At 43.7% G+C, this 27724-nt stretch overlaps 2 protein-coding genes across 8 annotated transcripts in view; both read right to left on the bottom strand.

The window, feature by feature from the left end:
* Window positions 1–11686, bottom strand: part of LOC112258107 (dihydropyrimidinase-related protein 3-like) — a 37125-nt gene extending 25439 nt beyond the window's left edge. Inside the window, exon 1 of one of the 4 annotated variants that reach the window (XM_042327053.1) lies at window positions 11310–11686. In XM_042327053.1, coding sequence (XP_042182987.1) covers window positions 11310–11663 — 354 coding nt within the window. In that variant the 5' untranslated portion in view covers window positions 11664–11686. Of the gene's footprint in view, window positions 1–5901; window positions 6083–11309 lie in introns of those variants that run through there. The other 3 variants (XM_042327052.1, XM_042327055.1, XM_042327054.1) reach the window with 3 other exon arrangements.
* A 10201-nt stretch (window positions 11687–21887) lies between these two features.
* The window catches only part of LOC112258106 (janus kinase and microtubule-interacting protein 2-like), a 37342-nt gene continuing 31505 nt past the window's right edge, over window positions 21888–27724 (bottom strand). For 2 of the 4 annotated variants that reach the window (XM_042327050.1, XM_042327051.1), the window contains exons 20-22: window positions 26279–26344; window positions 25154–25230; window positions 24566–24678 (exon numbers count right to left, since the gene is read on the bottom strand). In XM_042327050.1, the coding sequence (XP_042182984.1) occupies window positions 25180–25230; window positions 26279–26344 (117 nt within the window). In that variant the 3' untranslated portion in view covers window positions 24566–24678; window positions 25154–25179. Of the gene's footprint in view, window positions 24679–25153; window positions 25231–26278; window positions 26345–27724 lie in introns of all 4 variants that reach the window. The other 2 variants (XM_042327048.1, XM_042327049.1) reach the window with 2 other exon arrangements.

Below are 27724 nucleotides of genomic sequence, written 5' to 3'. Positions count from 1 at the left end.
CACTACCTTCAGGGGTTTTGGAACTGAGTATGCTTCAGATTGCTAGTATATAAGCAGATGGTACTGCGTAATAATATTCCACATTTCTCACACAATGCAGCTGGCTAGCCCCTACGAGGGGGGAAGGCTGGATATCGTGGCTAGCTAAGGGGTGATGGTTTAGTGACCTTAGGGAAGTGAATGTATCTAACACCAGCCCTAAGATCATGAGGACGTCATCTCCCTTCAATGATCCCTATATGGTGTTTGATGCATGGTCCAGACCAGGCCTGGGCAACTCCTGATTGGTGTCACACTTTCCCCCCCTGCCCTAACCAACACAGCTGATTTCAACTAATTGCATTCTAAACTGAAGATCGTGATTAGTTGATTATTGGAGTCAGGTGTGTTAGCTGGGGCTGGGGCAAAAGTTGATCTAGATGGTCTACTGTGCTGCATAGGTCCCTGGGCTATACTGTGTTACAGTAAAGACATACCCACATGCCCCGGGCCTGACTGCATGTTGTGTGCCTGAACACCCGCCCCCGTCTGTCACTGTCCTACCTCAGGCCTCAGTCCTGACATCACCAATCGGAGCCAGGATCAAAACTGAATGCTCACTTTCATCATATCTGACTAACCGTCATCATACTCTACTGCTGTACTTATACCACCATCTACCACCATCTATGACCACACTGCCAAAATATTATACAGATATATTACTTCATTTATTGCTTCTTCAATCATACATCATAATTTGAGATCCTGTGGCAAAACCTCTTAACGGTCTCACTTAGCTACGTCTAAGCTCAGCCCTTCCACTCACAGGCCCAGAAACAGGCCCCAATAGGGCTTCATGTCAGATACCACAAGCAACAGATGTAGGATCTTAATTTGATCACCCTGTTGTAGGAGAAGTTGCAGGAAATGTAAAATATGTAGTGTATTTGAGGTTGCAAAAAGGCTTCTGAAGATTGTAACTTCCAATTAGAAATTTTAGACTTGATTTCCCCTTACAAAAAATGTAAACCTGAAAATAAATGCCGGGTGTAAATTAATTGTTTACGAGGTTACCATGAATTACCATGGATTGTTTAAGGTTTAATGTTTGATTTGTTAGTTTAAATAATTCAGTAATGACTCTAAAAAACTATAGCAATCATCTGTTTTTTTTATTGCCAGTAAGAAACTGCTAGCCATTGGCTGCCTACATCTGAGAACTACTAGCTAACTGGCAAGCACCAAAATAGTCAATAACTTCGGGAGTACTGACCCAGGAAATCTGCAGACACCCCTCTAGCGGCGAAAAAGTAAGAACTGCCGAAAATGCACAGTCAAAAAGGAGAATAATTATTGTCAAGGAAAAGTTTAAAAAAAAAATGAAATAGAGGCATACTAAGAAAAAAAGAAACATAACACAGTGTGTAAATGATAACACACTACAGGAAATTATTAACTGATTAAAATTCTGGAAGTGAATGCTGGAATAAAACAATTAACTATGCAAATGAGCAAAAGCTGTGCATTAAGGAAATAGACACCTGACTCAAACAGAAGCCTGTCTCAAAAAGCGCCTGTTGTGTTAAGTGATTTAAGCAAATAGGCTATTAATTGAAGTTTTATGGTAAACCCTTACAAAAATGTCCATCATAATTCACATAATAATTCACATTTTCCGTTGCTGCAGGATTATTTTCCTGCTGTAGCAAACTGGGTCAAATTAAGATCCTTCATATGTAGCCCTTTGTCCACCATCTCAATGCTTCATTGGGATTGGATTAATGGAGCAGAATAAGTTCCTATATAAAAGAATAATCATCATATAAATAAATGAGAGAAAGTCAAATGTTTTTGGAGGTCATTTTCATCAAGGTTTTGTGAACATTCGTGTTTTTACGTGGTGGAACCTTGCTGTGGCTGGAAATGACTGAATGCACTGAAATGTTCATAGGCCAGTGGTCTCCGCTGTGTAAACAAGGGTATCTCCCAAGTGATTATAATGATCAGAGAATCCAGTGATTTCCCTGGGCTCAGTATGAAACCCCAAACCCTCAAATGAATATCTCTGTAGAAATCCCACTGAAAAGCACGACGGAAAAGAAAGATAGTCTTTGTTTTTGCAAGACATTCCACACCCTTTGTTTACAACATAAATATGACATCAATTAAAAGAGCAAAACGATACAGACAATCGGCGGTTGGCTAAAACGCTTTGGACAGAATCCCGTAGTTGCAGTAGTGTTCACGTGAGACCAGCCAAAACCCTTGAGGTGTGACTGCACACCATCGGTCTACAGCGGTGGATTTGCAGATGGGTCATTGACAGGAGGTGTAAAATGTTGTCCACTGTTAAACTTACTCGTAAACAAGTCAAACCGCCACCTGTGGAGAGTCCCATCAGTGCAACCACACGCCATGCAGAGCTTGAGGAAAGGGATGGAACCAACTGATAATCCCATTCTATGAAAAAAAAAGGTTCCAAGGAAACAGAGGGAAAACTATATCCATACTATGTCTAAGGACATTTCTGGCATAACAGTATCTTCCCCACTGACTCTTTGTGCGTTCACGTTTCTCCCCGTTAAAATGTTACCTTTAAGGTAGGCGACACATCATCTCAAACGTATCACTTTGCCCTCGACGGGTAACTGGGAGGAGTGTGTGTCGTGTACTTGGTCTCGTGCTGTCCACTTTGGTCGACGTCAAAGCCCCGCCTAATCACTTAGGCTGACCTTGACTAGGTCATGTGCCATTGGGCCTACCCCCCCCGCCTGTCAATCAACCAGGCTGCAGCCAGTCACAGTAAAGGAGAACCAAAAAGACCTTAATGGGTAGCGTGTCTATGTTTGCGTCCCAAATGGCTCTGGATAAAAGGCCTCGGTCAGTGCTTATAAGGAATAGGGGGAGGTTTATGAACACATACAGCCTTAATGTAGAGCCTATCCACAGCACTGGCCTGGCGTGGCACACAGACAGATACTGTGTGTGTGTGTGTGTGTGTGTGTGTGTGTGTGTGTGTGTGTGTGTGTGTGTGTGTGTGTGTGTGTGTGTGTGTGTGTGTGTGTGTGTGTGTGTGTGTGTGTGTGCGTGTGTGTGTGTGTGTGCGTGTGCGTGTGAGCGTGTGTGTGTGTGTGTGTGTGCGTGTGTGTGTGTGTGTGTGTGTGTGTGTGTAGGGGGGTCACAGGATTTCATTAATAGTCTAAGCTTACACAATGTGGAACAATCGGAGGATTAGGATCGTGAGACATGCTCGTGATAAAATCTCCTCATGAGGTCAAAAAGGCCCAAGTGGACAGTGGTTTGCTGCAATTTGACATTGGGAACAGCCAATAATAAGTCCTTGTACACGAGGTTGATACGCAAGCCAGAAAATACTAAAGATAGTCTAAAGGAAGTATGCTGCATTGTGAAGGTTTGTGAAGGTTTTTCCACACTGACCAAATTGAGACGAGAACACATTACCGTCAGAGAAGCATTTGCAACAGGCCAGTTCTTGTGGACATCTGCAGAGTTTGACTGGGAACAATGCTGCCATGTGTTGTTGCTAACATGGAAAACACAGCAGCCAAAACACACAGAGCCAAGAGGATATTACAGAGGCATCCATTAACTGTGAGACCCTTATCTGTGAGGCGGGCAGGCAGGCGGGCGGGCAGGCGGGCGGGCTGGCGGGCAGGCCGAGACCAATGGAAGGGGAAAGCCTTCCTGCTGCATGCGAGCCAGTGCCTCTGCTTCCCTCCTCCGTGTTGCTTAGTGACAAAAATATTGACTTTTCGCTCAAATGCACATGATTAATTTCTTTCTGCAGAAAAGTCAAAACAATAGGACATTTCAATCGAAATAAATTGCCTAGCCACCACATCACAGAGGCAGGTCTCCAGCAGTGTGATCTTGTGATAGGCCAAAGTACACTCAAATCTGGTTCCGATTGGGCCTGCCCACCATCTCCTTCCATAATGGGAAAATGGCCTCATGTCAAGAGGCTAGAGCTAGGGAAACAAGGTTAACCGAGGTGCTATGTCTCTATGCAGGTTACCATGGAGAGTGGATGGCAATAGCTGGGTGGTTACTGCAGGATGTTTTGATTGCAGTCAGGCCCACTTTGCAGACAGTGTGGGGATGGAGGCGCCCTGTTTTGAGGTGCCGGTTGGGGGGAATCGTGTTTTTTTCTGGGTAAGGCCTGTCAGTCCTGCCCACATATACAGGTTCCAGCTGGAGGGGATTATTGATGACATGCACGGCACTACAGTGGGCTACTGTGAGGACATGGAAAAACCATAACCACACCTAGAAATCTGACATGGCCTCCGTTGTTCCCAGACATAGGGAAACAGCTGGAATGTAGGGGGTAGAAATAAACGAGGAAAATCATTCCCAATACAATATCTTTCTCAGATTGTCAGGCTATAGCCTACATGTAATTACACTGTAAAGAACTGTCTATTAATAATTGTTTAAAGGATATTAGATTCTCCATTATGTCAAGTTGGTGCTATCACACATTATTTTGGAGTCAGGTAAATATTGTACATATTGTACAGTAGGGTAAAGTCATAGGTCTACAAGAAGGTAGATATGTAGAATTGATGATGAAGCATAAAATAATGCCCCCAGGGGCCTGTACAGCCTGAGGTCCTAGATTTAGCAGCAGGTGTATTACCTTTACAGGCCACACAAAGATGTTCAAAGCCCCCACAAAATAAAATATGTAAAAATATACACATAGAAAACATGCACAAACGGTTCCTAAAACATTATCGTGAGTGCTGATGCTTTACATATGAGAGGACCGCTGCAAGCCAGCCGGCATCCACCCCCAATCAGTCAGTGATATCAGACGAGACAAAGGGCGTCTCTCCTGGAATAAAACATCACCCTTAGCCGCAACAATGAACACGCAGCCATTTCAGACATACCCAGAGCTGTGCAGCAGCATCAATCCCGTCAACCACGTTGCTTGCACCGATTTAAACTCCCAACCCCTTTAAGCACCGCACCGCACCGGCGAATTCTGTTACATTATGTTCTAGTGATGCAGAATTCGAAATGACCCATTTTACAGGCGGGTTATCGCATCTGATCACACATGGGCGTGGGATATTCTTTTTTCTCTCCCTGCACCAGTCCAGACGCTCAGATTGCCTACAGCTGGACAAATACATATGTATTTAACAGAATTGGTGTGTACAACGTGGTTTATTATGATATATAATTAAAGTTGTTCAATAATGAAAACGAATAGGCCATATATTTCCTCGATTCACACAGTTATAACTTATTTATTCCTTTGTATTCGTTTTTTCTTATCATGGGAGGCCGAGTTTTCAACATATTTGGCCCTGTAGGCTACAAAAAAAGAATCCAAAACGCGATAATGTTATGTATTATTTATTTGAAAAAGAATATGATTTCCTACAGCATTTTTCTCTCTTTCCTCAATCGTTCCAGTTGCCACAATTTATTTTAAAAAAAACGAAAGTTCTAACAATTAGAGTCCAGTGTGAAGATGTAGGTTATTTGATTTATTTCATTATATATCTTGCACATGAGCCACATGCACTGCGCACGGGTACCATGCCATCCTCAACAAAGAAGATGCAAGTTACCTTTAAGAAAACGCCTTGTTCTGTCTCTCCGGCTGTCACTATTGTGGCCAATCATGCCACCTCATTCCGCACTACTTAGCACTCTATTTCATTTTCCAGCGGCTATGTTCAATAGACTATCATAATGGTTAGGAAAATATTCCAAACGGATGAGAAAAGCCTGTATGCATCTGCCCATTAATTGCTATTGCCACAGCTCTGAATAGCGGTTACATTAAAAAAGAAAAGAAAAGACAAAACCAATGCACTGATTTGCATCAATCAAGCATGCAAGTTTCAAGAATAATTGAGGCAGATATTACTTTCTACTTACTGTGATCTTTGGAATATTCTTTTTGCCTTGATAAGAATGCCCAGACATGATTGCGACTGAAAACTGATTCCACCTCTGAACAAAGCCTTGAAATATTCCCCTCTGGATGCTTCTGCGGCTACAGCCTGGATGGGAAAACTAGGGAATGGTCGCCTCTCTCTGCAATGTAAAGTGCGCTTCGTAGTGAGCTAGAAAGTCTACTCGGATCATCCGGTGGACTCCTCCCTCAATACAGTCTAATTTGTAAAGCTGCGATGCTCAAATCATTCCACAAGAGGACGCTCAACAGCAGGTGTTGGCGACCACTATGAGCCCGCTACTTTATAGCTTTGTTGTGTAAACTCAATGGTGTGTTCAACATGCTATGCATGCAGCGCTGATAGATCCCAGCAGGCCAACAATGCACTAGTTAATTCACGGCTGAATTGATCATAAGAACCGGTTCGGCCGTGGGTAGCCAATGGGCAGAGCATGTAGGTACCACGCAGTAGACTAGGCCTATATACTGTATTCTATGTGGAGCTGAGACAAGAGGGGCGTGGGCCTGACAGGTTAGACTACTGTACCAAATGAGCTAGAGGAGGGTGCAACTGAAGCTAAGGATGGGGCAGGCTGTCCTATCTGCTTCAGCTGTGTAGTCCTATTTCTAAGCTCAGCAAGTGACAAATCCACTTTTTTTTTTAAATTGGAGGTCGGTGTTTTCACTGTAAAGCAACTTATGTCAAGTGATCTTTTTTTCCAGACAAAATAAAGTAGAACGGCTCTCAAATAGGCCTACCATCTATGTTATTTTACTGGGAGTGGTCTAGCCTTCAGACACCATACAAATGGTTACCCATACACAATAGAATAGACGACTTCCGGAGTATCCACAATCCACCAATCATGTATGATTTAATGTAAAGGCAATGCATGAGTTTCTTCAGTGTCATGTGATAACTAGGAAACATGACAGGGTTGTACAGTACAAATGCACGACAACTCTAGAATTTCCCCCTATTTCCATTTGTTATGGGCTACAAAAAATTGAGATGCAGTATTTCAGGGAGAGCTGATATCTGTGTCCATGATCTCGGTAATTATTGGGCTAGACTGGTCGACCTGTTATTATGAACAAAGAGGGGGGAGCTTGCTGGCGAGTAACAGCTGTCGGACCCACAGAGCCTGTCACTGTCCCCACCCTGCCATGTGTCTCTATTGTCTGGGCCTCAGTAGAGCAGACCCCCTTCCCTAATGCACCGATAATGAGGTTCTGTGAATCAAAAACAACACTGTGTGTGTGTGTGTGTGTGTGCGTGCGTGCGTGCGTGCATCTGTATGGTGTATGGATCTCAAAGTACCAATTGATTATCATGAGTTTAAAAGGGGCTATGAGAGATGCTGTGTACATTAATCCAGTAAATATCCGTACAATATAAACAAGAAAACCAAGGAGGAAGTCATTTAGTGAGGAATGATAAGGTGCTTCCTAATAGCACACTGTTGACATGTCCTTTCATGGATGTGGACAGACCAGTTATTACTTCAGCATTTACTATCCCTGGAGAATGCATCAACAAAACACTTCAAGTTGGCTGGATATTTCCTCTGCAAGCGCAGAAGGCACACTGAATGATACAGATGGAAATGTATGATATTCCCATTAAAATCCAAATACAGTAATAGACAGTAATTCTTGTCTTTGATGTTCTAAAAGTAATGCACTAGAGCATACTCATAGGTACAAACAGGAAGCTGGGTATCATGTACAGGCCAGCCACAGAGGGGTGTGACAGACAGGAAGCTAGGTATCATGTATAGGCCAGCCACAGAGGGGTGTGACAGACAGGAAGCTAGGTATCATGTACAGGACAGTCACAGAGAGGTGTGGCAGACAGGAAGCTGGGTATCATGTACAGGCCAGCCACAGAGAGGTGTGGCAGACAGGAAGCTGGGTATCATGTACAGGCCAGCCACAGAGAGGTGTGGCAGACAGGAAGCTGGGTATCATGTACAGGCCAGCCACAGAGGGGTGTGACACACACCTTCCACCCTGTGGGCCAAAGGGGATTAAACCCCTAACCCCTATCCCCCTATAGCCCCAACCCCTGGGCCGAGCCCCTAACCCATTACCACCATGACAGGAATTTCACGGATGCTGGGGGAGTGTGGAGAGAAAGGCCATCCCTGGAGCATTACCCTGACAGGCAGAGGACAAAGAGAGGGCCCTCCCATGGTTTGGCCACCTCCCTGAATCGAAGACAAGGCAGGGCACGGAGACTCTCCATCCCTGGTTGTTTGTATGAAGAGGTACCTACCGTTCCACTGAGACACAAGCCTTAGTGGTGTTGCTGCACAAATCAAGACTTTCAATGGAGTAGAGAAAGGGGATTAATTCCCAGTTTGCTCATGTAAAGTTCAGGCGTGTCACAGGAGACATAAGAGCTGCCGAAAAAAATACAATTTTATGAAGATGGTTATAAATTCTTAAATATGCATTCTTAATAGATATTGTATTGTGAGGCTTCATACTCTGGCCTCATGTGGTAGGGCATGATTATAACTTTATAATGAAACATTGATTATATAGGGTACTGATAGGAGTGCACATTCGTGTGAAACAGAACTTGCATTCGCTAGACGTTTCAGCTGAAGTTCCGTTTGGCATTCGCTTGCATGAGAGGGCAGAACAGAAAGAAGCTCCCAGGTTTGATTAGGCTGACATTAGTTGTCAGACTGATATGTCACCACCACAAGATGGGAGCAACACAGGACACAGCAGACTCAGATCAGACGGTCAGATCAGGGCTGCTGCATTGCAGTTCCACATCGGTCCACATGGGGACCCTAGCAGCCACAAGAGGTATGTCAGAGTCATGGCTAGATGCAGCTGATTTATTTTTTATTTTTTACATTTTAGCTAACCCTGACTCTTTTCCTAACCTTAAACTATCCTAACCTGCTACCTTTAATCTCCTGACTTGCTACGAAAAGTCCATTCTGACCGTAGCTGTATACCATCTAGTCAAAACCGCATATCAGTCTATGATGACACACCACTAGTCCTCCCTGTGATGCCTGGATAGAAATGTCGCCTTGATTTATTATGCAACAGGAGACAATCTGCCATCACAGCACAAACTGGCAGAGAGTGAGAAGACACTTCACTGCGCTGAATCAGCGCCTCACGGAGTGCAGTTAGTGACCTTGGTTTTGCTTGGTCTGTCTCTTTACTTGTTCCGTGCTAAGTTTGGGTATGTGTCTAGGACTGACTGGCACAGCTATGACTATATAGTAATCATCCTCACTCAACCTAATGGATGTTCTCATCTCTGAGCCAAAGGGATTACGGTATAGCAGGGCAGGATACAGTGTCTAACCCCAAATGGCACCCTATTCCCTAGTACACTATAAAGGGAACAGGGTGCCATTTGGGAAACACACCGTGAATCATCACTTTGTGTGGCCCACAAGCTCAACTGAAGTCATTTCCAAATTGAAATATTCATTAAACCAACTTTATGATGGTTTAAAGGACAAGTGATGTTTATACTGTAATTTCCCACCAATTGCATTATAATAGGAATAAAAATGACTTCAGACACAGGATGGCTTCATAACTCACATCACCTAGTCTATATTAACCACCTGAACTTCCTCACTCAGCACGAGACAAAAGAGAGACTGTTGTTGCTTGCTAGTATACCAGAAAGTGTCCATCCAGGTACACCTCCAACATCCATTCTAAGAATTAGTGCACAGATTCCAAAAATAACAGTGAGAAATATTCGAAACGCTTCAATGCTTTAATAAGTTGTATTCATTGCTCAAACCTCAAATAAACTCCACACCGATAAGTTCTGAAAGAAATGTAAGTGGAACATATGACATACATTTTTTTTTTAAACTCACAGAATAATTCCTCAAAAATATCCTACAGGATTCCTTTTATATGCTCCTTATAACCAGCGAGGTCGATGTATGATCATTCAAATGCATTTGTTTTTATTTGAGACTAACAATCATAACATATGTGGCTGATATACGATTGATCGGACTTGGCAAAATGTGTTCATTTCTGTTTTGATTGGAGTGGCGTGAGTTGGCCACAAATCATAAGGCTGAGAAGTAAAGGGAGAAAGTACAAGTTGTTTGTTTATTCCATGAGACTAAAGACTAACGCCAGGCTCAATGTGCGTTGGCAGCATGTAAGTGGTCAATTGAATAAAGCATTTCACATGACCAACTGCTCTGTGTCCCTTTGTGTGTGGCCAAAGTGAAGCAACCAAAGGATGAAAGGGTTCCTATGTTTCGCGCAGGTGATCCAGAACCACAGACCAATCTAATCAAATGCAACCAGATTTATACTGCAGCCTTCATCAAATTCCAGTATTTATAGCATTTTATTATCTTTCAGATACATCTGCATCCCAAACATGTCCCATTGATACTGGTTGTTCCAAGTTCCCTTTTAACTTTGTTAACTTTCCACAAGCCTGTTGAGAGGCAGAATCACACACGCACGTGTACACACACACACACACACTTGTTCTTCCCACACACATATAAAATACTTTATTTGAATCCACAAATCACATTACAGTCGAGAAGGATTAAAACATTTCCTAGGTCATAGATATATGGGCACTTATGGATCCAGAAAGCACCTTTCTCCATACAGCAAGGCTGCCCATGACCGCTGACACAGAGCAGTAAGCTACCTCACTAGCTGCGTTGCGTATGTCCTACGCAGGCCTGCAATCTGAAGGCCACTTACTGTCAGCCTACAGTATGTACCTGGCCGAGACTCCCAAATATCAGCACAAGTTTGCGCTCATAACCAAGGCTGTTCAGGCTTGACACACATGCAAATATTGTAACAGTACAACATTACCATCATGCAATTTCTGTAAATGGATGACACGTGGACGTTTGTCTACACCGTGTGATGTACAGTTTAAGCAGTTTAAACTGGATAGCAAAAAAATTATTTGAGGAAAGCTAAGTAGATAGGCAATTAATAGTCAATCGCAAAAAAGAGAGAAGGAAACGTGATTGAATATTTCGCATAAACCTGTAATTCGTTGGATTGCGTATTGTGCTGTATTGATACTTTTAGAGTGTCAAACTGACTCCTTCTTACATCATTCAATATCCGGATGCACTTACAATGTAGTTGGCATAAACCCAACCAACCATTTTAGGAAGACAAGTTTCTCAAGGAGCCCTTTGATATGAGGAAGAACAATTTGTCAAATGTCTGTTGCCATTACACAACATGAATTGATCTGTATGCTCCTCTGAATTTAGAGTTGAGTGTCAGCTGCTGTGCGTCTCTTGTGTTGTACTGTATTTAGATCACTATTTTTTTAAACTGACGGGTACATTGATTACTGCAGACATCTGTGGCACGCAAGAGTAGAACTTACCTTTTCATCACCCAGGTTCTGTAGGACTTCCTTGCCTCTGGTACATTTTCTCTCTGTGCCAGAGTCTCTCATATCCTGCCAAATGACACTTTCTTTACATGGAGACCTCTCACTTGTAGGGCTCCTCGCCTCCTGCGCGGTCTCCGGTTTAGCAGTCCTAGGGGTTCTGTTCCCACGCTGACCGACGCTCAGAGCATCAAAATCAATGGTTTTGCTCTCGTATGCTCCCTCAACGTTGCAAAACATACCTCCGTATTTTTGCCGGGGTACCTGGTCGGCCGTTCCGGGACGGGCGAGATACACCGGTAAGTCATCATTCTCCTCCCTGTTCCAATTCTGCTTACGCTCGGCCATAGTGCGCTGTAGTGAAAGGAAAGAAGGCGAAAGTAGTTCTGAAACTGTTCTAGTGTGTAGCTGCACAGGGCAGGAGGAGGCAGGGGGAATAAGCGCGAGTCTCCAAACCAGAGGTGGCAGTGCTGCCCTGGGTCTCATGAAAACAAAGTGATACCTGCAGCAGGAGCTTTTTTTTCACCCCCTCGTGCTGTTCAGTCACACATTTGAGATGTTATCTTACCACAGACGCACCAAACATCTTCAATGCATCATCGAGGAAAATAACTGCACCTGATATGGTTTTTGTCTAGGCAACTGTCATCTCCTCTAAATAGGCCTATATTGAATATCTTAAAACAAAATATCTTGCTTGTTATATAAAAACCGTAACTGGTTACTGGGTATTATTTTGTACGGGAGTAGCCTAAGATAAGCAATTTATTCAGGGACACTTGTTCAGGCAAGGGTTGTTTCTAATATTCACGTGTTTTGGCCACACCCATCGTTGGCGCTGTCCTTTCAGCACCACGCATGCTACCAGGCCAATAGCGCCTGTGGTTGTCGGAGCCTCATTGCTTTTATCTAGGTCTATGCCACATGGCGGTTCAACTTTCAAACACACAATTTACCTCCATCACCCGGAAGAAAGGCACTATATCTTTAAGCTTCTCCTGAGCCTGCAGATGACAGCGTCACTGTTCTCAGACACTGGCCTGATTACTTAGCAGAAATTAGACAGACAGGGGCCTGCAGGAAGACAGATTCTAGCACGTCTCAAAGTGACAAAGTGCTGAGTGCTGAGACAAGCGCAGGCAACAACTGAAGGATCAGCTTCAAACCTCATTCAACTGGCTAAGTAGAAACACACAACCGTTGGTAATAGTCCCTGACACTCTCCCCAGCCGGGAGCCACACAGCAGTTTCTCACAAGGTCTGTTTGGGGGCTTTCAATTGGATTTGACCTACTTAGAAATACATTTACTGAGCCAACAGAAAAATACTTTCTGCTGGATACAGTGATGCCAAGCCGAGCTGTATAGCTGCATCCTCAAGTCCAACCTGGTCAGTCATTCCGTCTGTAAATCGAAAGCACTCCATATGTTACGTTTAGTATGTCATGTATTCGTTTTGTGGAAGTCCACCAACCATTTCGAACAATATGTTATGAGTTACAATCTATATTACGTGTATATGTTACGATTTTGCAAAATGTACAATAGGTTCATCATTTGTACAAATTCTAGCTAACATCTCAGTCATTTAGCAGACGCTCTTATCCAGATTGATTTACAGGAGCAATTAGGATTAACGCCTTGCTCAAACAGATTTTTCACCTAGTCTGCTGAGGGATTTGAACAAGTGACCTTTAAGTTGCTGGCCCAGCAATCTTAACCACTAGGCTACCAGCAGCCTTAACTGTAGCTAGGCTAGGGGTTAGGTTAGGATACCAAGCAAGTTGTCCAACTGAATGGATTCACCAGAAAAGTGTCTTCTGAATTTAACCCAAACCCCCCTGAATGAGAGAGGTGCAGGGGGCTGCCTTAATCAACAACTACATCTTCGACACCCAGGGAACAGTGGGTTAACTGCCTTGCTCAGGGGAAGAATGACAGATTTTTGAATTGTCAGCTCAGGGATTTGATCCAGCAACCTTTACAGGTACTGGCCCAATGCTCTAACCACTAGTCAACCAGCTGCCCCAGCAGAAATGGTTGTCCTTCTGGAAGATTCTCCCATCTCCACAGAGGAACCTGAGAGCTCTATTAGAGTGACCATCGGATTCTTGGTCACCTCCCTGACCAAGGCCCTTCTCTGCCGATTGCTCAGTTTAGCCGGGTCGGACAGCTCTAGGAAGAGTCTTGGTGGTTCCAAACATCTTCCATTTAAGAATGATGGAGGCCACTGTGTTCTTGGGGACCTTCAATGCTGCAGACATTTTTTGGTACGCTTCCCCAGATGTGCGCCTCGACACAATCCTGTCTCGGAGCTCTACGGACAAGTCCTTCGACCTCATGGCTTGGTTCTTGCTCTGACATGCGCTGTCAACTGTGGGACCTTATATATTAAATAGACAGGTATGTGCCTTTCCAAATCATGTCCAATCAATTGAATTTAACCCAGGTGGACTAGTCAAGTTGTAGAAACATCTCAAGGATGGTCAATGGTAACAAAGATGCACCTAAGCCCAATTTCCAGTCTCATAGCAAAGGGTCTGAAAACTTACAGTAGCAGTCAAAAGTTTGGACACACCTACTCTTTCAAGCTTTTTTAAATGTATTTGTTTATATACAGTATATTTTCTACATTGTAGAATAACAGTGAAGACATCCAAACCATGAAATAACATATGTAGTCAGCTGCATACCACCCTGCATCCCACTGCTGGCTTGTTACTGAAGCTGGGTTGGTCCTGGTCAGTCTCTGGATGGGAGAACTGGTGGTGTTGGAGGGCTAGTAAGAGGCACCCTTTCTTTTGATCTAAAATATTCCAATGCCCCAGGGCAGTGATTGGAGACATTGTTATATGTACTGTAGGGTGCCGTCTTTCGGATGGGATGTTAAACAGGTGTCCTGACTCTCTGTGGTCACTAAAGATCCCATGGCACTAATCGTAAGATTAACACTGGTGTCCTGGCTAAAGTCCCAATCTGGCCTTCATACCATCATGGCCACCTAATCATCCCCAGCTTTCAATTGGCTCATTCATCTCCTCTCATCTGTGACTATTCCCCCAGGTCGCTGCTGTAAATGAGAATGTGTTCTCAGTCAATTTACCTGGTAAAATAAGGATTAAATAAATGTAGTAACCATAAGTGTTAAACAAATCAAAACATATTTTATATTTGAGATTCTTCAAAGTAGCCACTCTTTGCCTTGATGACAGCTTTGCACACTCTTGACATTCTCTCAACCAGTTTCACGAGGTAGCCACCTGGAATGCATTTCAACTAACAGGTGCGCCTTGTTAAAAGTACATTTGTGGAATTTCTTTCCTTTTTAATGCGTTTGAGCCAATCAGCTGCCGTGTCTTTGTGAGACGCATTCTGCAGCAATACACCATGCCATCTGGTTTGCACTTAGTGGGACTATCATTTGTTTTTCAACAGGACAATGACCCAACACACCTCGAGGCTGTGTAAAGGTTATTTGACCAAGAAGGGGCGTGATGGCGGCGGGAGTCACAATACAGTGACAAAACAAGGATGTGTGAGTAGAGAGACAACTCTGGGTCACCCTGGTTCTAGCCAAGTGAGATCAAACAGACTGTGAAATGACACCCTATTCCATATGTAAGTGCACTACTTTTGACCAGAGCCCTCTGGGGCACGATATAGGAAATATGGTGCCATTTTGTGTTGCTTAGACATACTGTGTACAGTCACCAATCTCATGACATGAGAATGCTGAACAGGGAGCACATGACAACAGAGATAAGATGCTTCAAAGCCTTAGACAATTTCCACCGTTTAAACTCAATCCGACGTGTTTTTTCTTATTCAACTTCTAAATGCACAACAGTTTTCCTCGGCTCAGTTGCAAATTTGCCCACAATTCTTGGCAGTCTATTGTCAAACATTCTTAAAAATACAATTATCCACTGTACCAGTAAGTTTAGCGAAAAGATGACATTTAGCCCACCGACATGTACGAGTAACAGTGTTTTTCTGTCATATGCATGTAATTAAGGAATGAAGATTATAGAAAAAAAAAGAAAAAAAACTTTCTTTAAAAAATTTTAAAAAACGTATCCTCCTGTTCTGACCGCTAACTGTTTCCTCTCTCACTTAGCATTATGTCATTCTGTTTCTGGGAGTTATAGTATAGTTGCTTTGATGTCATGGCTGCAGAGCTAACAGATGGTAAATGGTGCTGGATATTACGGGCACGTCAGAATGAATGACAAGAATGGTTCTGTCGGGATTATGTGGAGTACACATAGCCCTGAAGCATATACAGTAGGTTGCTGAAGTCCCATTACAATGTGTAAGTCGAATAATAAATATTCCCGTCTGATGATTTATTCAGATGATTTATCAGACTTTTCCACATGAATCCTGAGATCACTTTTTGTCATTTCCACTTCTATGGATGTAAGTATTTGAACGTCATACCTTTAAGCCAACACAGCCCTAAAACATGCAGAATTCCATTTGGCACGTATTCAAGGACACAGCGATGGCTACAAGATGCTATTGTATACTCAGTGAGGCTTTTAAGCATGAACACGTGCCCACGTGGTAGCATATGGAATGTTATCAGCCATCATACTATTTAAAATGGATGAGGGGGCTTTGACATGAATGCCCCTAAAAAGGTAACAGGTCACGTCTCCAGGGCCCTATGTGCATATTCGGTTAGGCATGGTACATCGATCCCTGATAATGCTTAGACACAATGCACAGTCAATCCTCTTCATGCCTCTTGGCACCTACATTTACATATGTCATTCAGCAGACGGAGTGACTTACAGTAGTAGGTGCGTTCAAGTTAATGCTAGTAGTAAAAGCCATTTCAAAAACAAAATCTGCTCTTTGAAGCGGTAGGGTTTCTGACGTTTCCGGGAAGATGGGCTGGGACTCTGCTGTCATATCTTCAGGGAGAAGCTGGTTCTACCATTGGGTGCCAGGACAGAAGAGCTTTGACTGGGCTGAGCGGGAGCTGACCTCCCGTAGGGGTGGGATTTCCAAGAGACCAGAGGTGGCAGAACAGAGTGCTCAGGTTAGGATGTAGGGTTTGAGCAGAGCCTGAAGGTAGGGAGGGGCAGTTCCCCTTGCTGCTCCGTAGGCAACCACCATGGTCTTGTCGTGGATGCGAGCTTCGACTGGAAGCCAATGGAGTTTGCGGAGGAAAAATCAAATCCAATGAAATTGTATTGGTCACGTACACATATTTAGCAGATGTTATTGCAGGTGTAGCGAAATGCTTGTGTTCCTAGCGCTAACAGTATCTAACAATTCACAACAATACACAAAAATTTAAAGTAAAATAATGGAGTTAAGAAATATAAATAATAGGATGAGCAATGTTGGAGTGGCATTGACACAAATATAGTAGAATTGAATACAGTATATACTGTACATATGAAATGAGTAAAGTAGTATGTTAACATTATTAAAAGTGACTAGTGTCCAATTATTAAAGTGACCAGTGATTCCATGTGTCACGCCCTGACCTGAGAGAGCCTTTTTATGTCTCTAGTTTGGTTTGGACAGGGTGTGATTTGGGTGGGCATTCTATGTTTTGTTTTCTAGGTTTCTTTGTTTCTATGTTCTGGCCAGGTATGGTTCTCAATCAGGGACAGCTGTCTATCGTTATCTCTGATTGGGAATCATACTTAGGTAGCCCTTTTTTCCTCCTTTGATTGTGGGTAGTTAACTTTGGTTGTGGCACTAATGCCCTGTAAGCTTCGCGGTTGTTGCGTTTGGTTGTTGTTGGCAACATTTTAAATAAAAAGGGAAATGTACGCGGCACCTTGGTCTTCTTCCAGCATCGACCGTGACACCATGTCTATGTACAAAAATCTAATCTAATCAAATCAAATGTTATTTGTCACATACACATGGTTAGCAGATGTTGATGCGAATGTAGCGAAATGCTTGTGCTTCTAGTTCCGACAGTGCAGTAATATCTAACAAGTAATCTAACAATTCCCCAACAACTACCTAATACACACAAATCTAAAGGGGTGAATGAGAATATATACATGTAAATATATGGATGAGCGATGGCCGAGCGGCATAGGCAAGGTGCGATAGATGGTATAAAATGCAGTATATACACATGTGATATGAGTAATGTAAGATATGTAAACATTATTAAAGTGGCATTATTTAGAGTGCATTATATAAAGTGACTAGGACAGCATCCTCTAAGGTACAGGGTTGAGTAACCGGGTGGTAGCCGGCTAGTAATGGCTTTTTAACAGTCTGATGGCCTTGTGATAGAAGCTGTTTTTCAGTCTCTCTTTCCCAGCTTTGATGCACCTGTACTGACCTTTTCTTCTGGATAGTAACGGGGTGAACAGGCCGTGGCTCAGGTGGTTGATGTCCTTGATGATATTTTTGGCCTTCCTGTGACATTGGGTACTGTAGGTGTCCTGGAGGGCAGGCAGTGTACCCCCAGTTATGTGTTGAGCAGACCGCGCCACCCTCTGGAGAGTTCTGCGGTTGCGGGCAGTGCAGTTCTCGTACCAGGTGGTGATACAGCCCGACAGGATGCTCCCAATTGTGCATCTGTAAAAGTTTGTCAAGGTATTAAGGGCCAAACCAAATTTCTTCAGCCTCCTGAAGTTAAAGAGACGCTGTTGCGCCTTCTTCACCACACTGTGTGTGTGGGTGGGCCATTCCAGATCGTCCGTAAACACTCCAGCCAGCTGGTATGTGCATGCTCTGAGGATGCGGCTAGGGATGCCATCTGGGCCAGCAGCCATGCGAGGGTTAACAAGTTTAAATGTCTTACTCACGTCAGCCACCGGGAATGAGAGCCCACAGTCCTTGGTAGCGGGCCGCGTCGATGGCACCGTGTTGCCCCCAAAGCGGGCAAAGAAGGTGTTTAGCTTGTCCGGGAGCAAAACGTGTGTCCGTGATGTGGCTTGTTTTCCCTTTGTAATCTGTGATTGTCTGTAGACCCTGCCACATACGTTACGTGTCTGAGCCGTTGAATTGCGACTCCACATTGTCTCTGTACTGACATTTTGCCTGTTTGATTTCCTTATGGAGGGAATAACTACACTCGTTGTCTTCGACCATACTCCCAGTCACCTTGCCATGGTTAAATGCGGTGGTTCGCGCTTTCAGTTTTGCGCTAATGCTGCCATCTATCAACGGTTTCTGATTTGGGTAGGTTTGATTTGACACAGTGGGAACAACATCTGCTCTATACTTCCTGATGAACTCAGTCACCATGTCAGTGTATATGTTGATGTTATTCTCAAAGGCTATGCTGAACATGCCCCAGTCCGCATGATCAAACAATCTTGAAGCATGGATTCCAATTGGTCAGACCAGCATTGAATAGACCTTAGCACAGGTACTTCCTGTTTGAGTTTCTGCCTATAGGAAGGGATGAGCAAAATGGAGTCATGATCTGATTTGCCAAAGGCAGGGCGGAGGTAGCAGTGGTAGAGTATTTTAGAAGTACAGTCAATGTGTTGATAGAACTTCGGTAGCATTTTCTTCAAATTTGCTTTGTTAAAATCCCCAGCTACAATAAATGCGGCCTCAGGATATGTGGTTTCCATTTTGCACAAAGTCCAGTGTAGGGCTGTCGTGGTATGGGCTTGAGGGGGAATAGTCACGGCTGTGACTATAACCAAAGATAATTCTCTTGCGGAGGTAATACGATCGGCATTTGATTGTATACTAGGTCGGGTGAACAAAAGGACTTGAGTTTCTGTACCTTATCACAATCACACCATGAGTAGTTAATCATGAAACATACATCCCTGCCTTTCTTTTTTTGTGAGAGTTCTTTATTCCTGTCTGCGAAATGTACTGAGAAACCAGCTTGCTGTATGGACGGGGACAGTATATCCGGAGAGAGCCATGATTCCGTGAAAAAGAGTATGTTACAGTCCCTGATGTCTCTCTGGAAGGAGATCCTCGCCCTGAGATCGTCTGCTTTATTGTCCAGAGACTGAACATTAGCGAGTAATATACTGGATGGTGTGCATGCCTCCTGAGTCGGACTAGAAATCCACTCCAAATACCTCTTGGAGCAGCCTCTGGGATAAGTTCAATTGCCCTAGGGGGAACGAACAAAGGATCCAATCTGGGAAAGTCGTATTCCTGGTGAGTTACCGCCACTCTGTATGTATATTTAATAGCCTTTCAATGGGGAATGGTAGTAGCTGCCAGGAGCACCAATTTGAGTAAAGAACTGCAACGCTGCTGGGTTTTTCATGCTCAACAGTTTCCCGTGTGTATCAACAATGGTCCAGCAACCAAAGGACATCCAGCCGACTTTACACAATTGTGGAAAGCATTGGAGTCAACATGGGCCAGCAACCATGTGGAACGCTTTGGACACCTTGTAGAGTCCATTCCCTGACGAATTGAGCCTGTTCTGAAAGTGTTCCTAATGTTTAGTACACTCAGTGTATATTTCCACACTACAAGGTTAATGAGAATAATACTGTGAAGTTGTGAAAATGCCCCTTTAGTGTAAGAGCTGTTTGAAAATAAAATTACAGCCTATTTTGGTGGGGTGGAGTTTTGGCCTGCCTGGTGTGATGGAGTGATGAATCACGATTCACCAACTGGCAGTCTAATGGACAAATCTGGGTTCGGCAGGTGCCAGGAGAACGCTTACCTACCCAATGCATAGTGCCAACTGTAACGTTTGGTGGAGAAGGAATAATGGTCTGGGGCTGTTTTTCATGGTTTGGACTAGGCCCATTAGTTCAATGACAAAGACATTCTAGATGATTATGTGCTTCCAACATTGTGGCGACAGTTTGTTTCAGCATGACAATGCCCCCAGTGCACAAAGTGAGGTACATACAGAAGTGTTTTTTCAAGATCGGTGTGGAAGAATGGCTTGCAGAGCCCTGACATTAACCCCATCGAACACCTTTGGGATGAATTGGAACGTTGACTGCAAGCCAAGCATAATCGCCCAACATCCGTGCCCGACCTTACTACTGCTGTTGTGACTGAATGGAAGCAAGTCCCCACAGCAATGTTCCAACTTCTAGTGGAAAGCCTTCCCAGAAGAGTGGAGGCTGTTATAGCAGCAAAGGGGGGGACCAACTCCATATTAATGCCCATGATTTTGGAATGAGATGCTCGACAATCAGGTGTCCACATACTCCTGGTCAAGTAGTGTATTTTTGACACAGTAAGGTACTTCATTGTTACACAGAAATTATTTGATATTGAGATTTAAAAAACTGCTGCATGTCCTTTAACAATGTTTTTCCATTTCTCCTGTCACAAGGGGATTTAAGATGAAATCGTCAACCCTGTTATGGTCAAACCTGTTAGATTATTTGGCACTTAATATGCTCTTACCCCAGTAATTTTTGTATTTAACCTCTTGAGATGGGAAAACGTTTATTTTTATGAAGTGGAAAATAATCCTCTCCGTGACAGAATGTTTTTTAACCAAACTGCACATCTCAAAAGTCACCAAATTATGGGAATAACCCACTGCAAGATCAAATGGGTGTTTGATTATTTGTGTCTAAGAAATATTTCAAATAGGACACACCCTTTACAGGAGGAGTGCATCAAAGTGCATATTCATCCATTTCTCCCGTCCTACTTGACTCTCAGCTCCTCCCTCACCTGAAGGACTGGCTGGGGTGGGGATGACTGATGGATGTGCTGACACACCATCATAGCCTGGGCGGAGAACAATAAATACTGAGGCCATTCATTCATAGGGATGCTGCATAGAGTTGAGGCCAGCTGCATCCGTTTGTAACGGCAGAGCCTGCAGAGCTGCTGGGACTAAAATCGAGTTAGAATATTGGTAATGACATAAGAGACTCCCGGACACTGTTCTGGCCAGCAAACCGGGAGTTCAGTTTGGTCTGGAGATGACCTTTCTATAAAGCACATCCTTGTTCATTCCCAGCATGAGGTGCAGCTGACAAATACGTCTGTTTATACACAGCAATACGTTACCTGGGATTTCGTTACGAGCTGATAACAGCTCTGCAGAATTAAGCCATGCTGTTTTTTTCCCCTTCTGTCACTAATTTTGTCCCAGGAAGATACAGTATATTTGGGAACGGAAATATTGTTTTGGAAAAAATGTGTTTAACTATACCAGCTCTGTCTCTGTGAATGACCTTTCTTTCATTGAGAGTACATGCTGAAAGGTAGATGGAGAGCGAGAGAGATTAAAGTTTACTCATTGGCAGAGGTGTAGTCCAGAGCTCTCAGTGGTTCCATTCTATTCTGGCAGAGCTTGGGACAGAGTGGATAAGTGAAAAGACTGACTCTTAGCCTGGATTGACTTTGTTCTGTGTTGAGATGGCCAAGGTATAAACTCAGTGCCAAGGAGCTGAAACATCTCCTTTTTCTATTAGTGGGAGAACAGGGGACCTTTACCTCTGCTTGGGTGAAATGCCAAAAAGCACTTGTTATTCCCATAATGTTACGTCCTCAGTAACCAAGTCAACTGGGTTTCATAACACAAACAGATGTCAATTGTTTAACTATTCAAAAAGCAAAAGGGTCAAAATACACAAAGAACATCATTCAAACAACACATGTACAGTACATGAGGTTTATAATGTACAGCAAATTAAAATAAACAATTGTGTCCCTAACTTACTGGTAGGTACTGGCTACAGTATGAGGGAAATGTTTTGGAAACCCTTGCCAATTGATGGCCAGATGTAACATATGCAGAGCACATCACACACAGTAATATGACTTAACGACCAGACCCTATTTTCCTTCCCCACCTCAGTCAGTGCCATAGGATTCCATTAGTCCTATTAGTGGAGCTGGAGCAACTGAAACACACTGCAAAGACAGGTCACCGAAAAGTCAGTCGCCACCAAAAATGAAATTTGGAAACAAGATGTCACCAAAACACAGACACTTAAAACTGAACTCCATTCACTTTTATTTTCATCATGTTCCCTTTTTTAAATATTTTTTTTTTATATACTTGAAAGAAGAGGAGGGGGTTAAATTCTCATTGGAAAACAGGAGGGTAAAGATTTACAAAACAATGTCCTCGGTGAACAGAAATGTACAACGTTACATAATCATATTAACGGACCAAAAATCATCATTAAAAAGAAAGTACAAATTGATGGGGATAGCGCATTTAAGGCAATTGCTAGTTAGCGAAGTTTGCTCCAAAATAGTGTCAATCATTCCCCCTACATTGTAACGTAACAGAAGTGGGCCACGTTCATGTATGTACAGGTATGTAATGGGATGCCTTAGGTTCCTAGGCCTCTGAATAGGGTCGGGAGGGGAAGCTAGCTCGGGTGGATGTGGGTGAGGCGGTTGGACGGGATAGGTAGTTAATATTGCAGCACCAGGACATAGTCAGGGTGAAAGGAGAGAAGCAGAACCAGGCAGGTATACATTGCATCAACTTTCTCCTATTTCAGTTTGGAGAAGGGGGTGGGGGGGGTAGGAAGGTTAGAACTAACCCCTGTGGTGTCCATGGTGCTGAAAAAAAGTGTTAGTGAAATAGAGCAAAGCAAGCGACACGTCATTGCTGCAAGAGGTACTGTGCAGTATTCATGGTCACTTTGCTGAGATGACAATGACCATAATCAGACAGAAAGCTGTTTAGGATGTAGGTAGGTAAACAGGATGTAGAATTTACAGCTCGTTCTGTTCTTTTAACGGGAGTGTTAAACGTCATTCAGTATAAACCACGAAACTCCTGCTGGTGGGCTACAGTTGATTATCTTGAAAGAGCACAAAATAGAGGGAGTGTGACAGGGAAAAGGGGGGAGGAAAATATTATTATACCAATTATTTGAAGTTCAGTACAATCGAGGAAATAGAGTTCATTTGCAGCTGTCGCCACAATAAACAGAGCAATTCATACGTTCTGGTACTTAGAAACTGCCGAGCAGCTCTACTGTAGAGGGGACAGCGTTCATATTCACAGAAGGAAGGAAAGAAACTACAGGAAATCATCAAGACACAATGTACATATCAACACATGTATATAGAGAGGGTCTTTTTTCTCTCTGTGGAAATCTTGGTACATGGGGATCGACTGGGACCGTTGGTTTGTTCCGAAAGGAAAAGAAGTAGAACCAGAGATGCCCACTCTGTCTGCTGGTTTAAAACAAAGAAAGTGAAGGTCTCAAAACAGAAGCCCGGTCAGTGTGTGAGCACATAGTGGATCCTCTCTCTCCCATCCTTCTCTCTCGCTCTGCCGTCCCCATGATCTGCTTCCGACCAGAGGAGACACATTGTCCTGAGTGTCCCATGTCCCGCGTCTCCTGGTCAGAGAACAGTCAGTCAGTCACCATCAGATCAGCCAGTCACCATGCTCACAGGCCCTGAGTCAGGTCTCGTCGCTCCTGTGAAGGGGTGCGTTCACACATACGAGTGTCTGTTCGGGTTTATAAGAGGCAGAGGGGAGGGAGGGAAGCCTACAGCAGCCTTTCCTTTCCTCTCTTGTCTGAAGTCTGGGTGTAGTCTGGGTGTAGTCTGGGTGTAGTCTGGGTGTAGTTTGGGTGTAGTCTGTGTGTAGTCTGGGTATAGTCTGGGTGTAGTCTGGGTGTAGTTTGGGTGTAGTCTGGGTGTAGTTTGGGTGTAGTCTGGGTGTAGTCTGGGTGTAGTTTGGGTGTAGTCTGGGTGTAGTCTGGGTGTAGTCTTGGTGTAGTTTGGGTGTAGTCTGGGTGTAGTCTGGGTGTAGTTTGGGTGTAGTCTTGGTGTAGTCTGGGTGTAGTCTGGGTGTAGTTTGGGTGTAGTCTTGGTGTAGTCTGGGTGTAGTCTGGGTGTAGTCTGGGTGTAGTTTGGGTGTAGTCTTGGTGTAGTCTGGGTGTAGTCTGGGTGTAGTTTGGGTGTAGTCTTGGTGTAGTCTGGGTGTAGTCTGGGTGTAGTCTTGGTGTAGTCTGGGTGTAGTTTGGGTGTAGTCGGACGGTGGTAGGTGGTGTAGCGTTCCCCTGCATGGCAGAGATAAGATATCCCGGAATTTGGTTTCCACGATGTCTGTGAGTGGGTTTGGTGTGTGTATGTATGTGTGTGTGTGGGGGCGCGCACGTGTGATGTGTGTGTGCCCCTGGTCTGCCTGTGTATGCTATATTTGTGTATGTGTGTGTGTGTGTGTGTGTTTCCAGTATGTTTGTGTTAGCGTGTCCAGTGTATATGTGTATATGAGTTCCAGTTACCCCACTGAGTTTAGTGAAGTTCCATGTTCCAAGGACCAGGACAGTGCAGTGCAGCATACATGGTGTGTATCCCCAGAGTGAGGTCCCAAATCAAAGAGGTGTGAATTCCCAGCCATGTCCATTACCACTCACTATTACAACACGAGCCAAAAAGATGACTCGCTTCACCAAAAAATGAAAACCACTGCGGTCACAAACACAATCTCCAGGCTGCAAACAAAGAGAGAAAGAGAGAGAGAGACATAGAGAGACCGTATGAGATCAATGTAACAATGGCGGAAGCATTATCCAAAGGGAGAACTATGAAGCTGCAATGGAGCTGGTAGACCAAAACAAAGCTTGCATGCCAAGAACACAAAGTCACAGTCTGACAAAGGTAAGCACTAAATTAATGCTGTTATTCATAACTTTTAAGGAAGAATGGGTTGGCTCCCAGGGAATAATGGCTTCCAGTGTCATTAGGAAAATGATTAGCTACATATAGCATGATTCCCTAAACAACGAAACTCTATGAATCACAACTGTGAAAAGACATGTTGGCCACACAACATAGATGATTCCACTCCTATGACTATCACAGGTCCTGATGGTCGCTAGGGAGATGGAGAACAACAGGAGAAACAGACAAGAGTGCAGAGAGGAAGAAGGGAAGAATCTCTGTGTTTGTCGACCAGGACAGACTTACCTCTGCTGCAGGAGATGTCAACGACATCAAGGCCAAATGATAAAGGCAAGAGAAAAGAATAAGAACAGAAACAAAAACTGCAGAGAGAGAGAAAGAGAGAAAGAGAGAGAGAGAGAGTGAGTCGGGAAAACAGAAGACGTGTTAGCCACAGGCAGGAACAAAGGAAGCTTTAGGAAGTTACAAAGACACTACTAAGTAGGGGGGCTATAGTAGCTATAGCAGAACTATAGTAGAGCTTGGGTTACCTGGGAATGTCTGTGGACTAGAGCATAAAACACAATCTGTGTCTCTGAGGCGTGTACATTCTCAACAGTTTTTACCCCCAAGCCCTAAGACTCCTGAACAGGTAATCAAATGGCTACTAGGACTATTTGCATTGTGTGCCTCCCCCCTCTTTTTACGCTGCTGCTACTCTCTGTTCATCATATATGCATAGTCACTTTAACCATATCTACATGTACATACTACCTCAATCAGCCTGACAAAACGGTGTCTGTATGTAGCCTCGCTACTTCTATAGCCTCTCTACTGTATGTAGCCCGTCTTTTTACTGTTGTTTTATGTCTTTACCTACCTATTGTTCACCTAATACCTTTTTGGCACTATTGGTTAGAGCCTGTAAGTAAGCATTTCACCTGTTGTATTAGGCACACGTGACAATTGATTTGATTTGATATAACTTTAAAAGTCCTGGCATAACTGAACCCCTCATTTCCCTCAGTATTGTGCATCAAGGGAAGGAGAACTACAGGCCACGCCTCATTATGTTTGGCTCATTAACTAGTCAGTGACGTGGGGTTCAGAGAGGTCTGCCTGATGCGTGACTATAAGGAAAGGGTCGTCTGAGTGTCAGTCAGGGTGAAAACCTTAGAGACAACCACACATTATATTACATCTTTTAACAGACCCCTTCAGGTCACAGAAGCATCACAGGGCCTGAGTCCCAAATGGTACTCTATTTTCTTTATAGTGCTCGACATCTGGTCAGGGCCCATTGGGCTCTGGTCAAAAGTAGTGCATTAGATAGGAAATTGGATGGCATTTGGGATGTAGTCAGTTTATAGCCGACGGGAGAGGAGAGAGCAAAACCGGTCTGACGGTAAATATCTCTGCCGGCCATCTTACCTTCTCCTCCAGATCCTTAATCTGTCTCCTCTGGATGTCTGTCTTATCCTCCAAGTCCCGGATTCTCTGAAAAGATTGTAAAGCAAATATTGTTGTTCCCTTAGCGAATATAAAAAATATATAAAAATCTATTCAACAGTAACATTGCATGCAATAGCTCAACTGTATGCCAAGCCAACACAAATATGCTCCATACATTTATATTTTACATAGATTTCTGGATCAGCACTGGGAAATGTAAATAAACGTTTGAGAAAACATTAGGAAAACAGTCATGTACAGTTGTATGTTCAGTATTACAGTTTTGGTGTATCAGTGAAGATTATTTAGGTACATTTCGCATTTCATTGGAGCATCTGACTGTGGCATGGTTTATTGATTCAATAAATGTTTTCTGGGGAACCATGGGACTGGTGATGCTGACAGCTTTGCCCTTGGAGTGGCCTGGTAAGTGGTTCACCAGCTGGGTGCGTGTGAGAGGCTGGCACAGTGCTGCTACCCCTGGAGTGACTCAGTCAGTGTAAACTGTAAATAAATGGAGCATCGCCCTCTTCTGTAGCATTGAGGAACTGCAACAGCAGCATCATCTCCCAGCCTGCTTTGTTCCATGTTAAAAACTACAATTTAGAATTGAACAACCTTGTGTTCATTCAAGTGAACATATGACGTGTTCTATTAAATGTTTCAACTGCTTAGAGTATCAATATCAAGTCAATGTCAGGTGTGAGTGTGGCACTCTGTTTTGAACAGACGTTCGGGATCTGTGAAAGTCCTGTCATCCAGCTGTTCTTTATGGACATATTTTAGGCGGGTGCAGGTGTGAATCCCTCAAGTTAAATTATCAAAGGGAGTTTATGCCATATGTTGACTTATACAGGTACAGTGCCTTGCAAAAGTATTCATTGCCCTTGGAGTTTTTGAGGCAAGGAGGGCATTCAGCCGAGTGGCAACAAAGAGACCAAAGATAACCCCGAAGGAGCTGCAAAGCTCCACAACGGAGATTGCAAGTATCTGTCCATAGGACCACTTTAAGCCATACACTCCACAGCGCTGGGCTTTATGGAGGAGTGGCTTAAATAAAATTTAAATAAGCAAACACATTCAGTGTTCGCCAATAGGCATGTGGGAGACTCCCCAAGCATATGGAAGAAGGTACTCTGGTCAGATGAGACAAAAATTGAGCGTTTGTGTCTGGCGCAAACGCTATGTCTGGCGCAAACCCAACACCTCTCATCACCCCGAGATGAGAGGCATCATGCTGTGGGGATGGTTTTCATTGGCAGGAACTGGGAAACTGGTCAGAATTTAAGGAATGATGCCTGGTGCAAAATACAGGGACATTCTTGAGGGAAACCTGTTTCAGTCTTTCAGAGATTTGAGACTGGGACGGAGGTTCACCTTCCAGCAGGATAATGACCATAAGCTTACTGCTAAAGCAACACTTGA

The sequence above is a fragment of the Oncorhynchus tshawytscha genome, linkage group LG09 (genome assembly GCF_018296145.1).
Source record: "Oncorhynchus tshawytscha isolate Ot180627B linkage group LG09, Otsh_v2.0, whole genome shotgun sequence".
Classification (NCBI taxonomy): Eukaryota; Metazoa; Chordata; class Actinopteri; order Salmoniformes; family Salmonidae; genus Oncorhynchus; species Oncorhynchus tshawytscha.
Note: the sequence above shows the minus strand (reverse complement) of the source record. Positions and strands in the feature narration are given on the sequence as shown.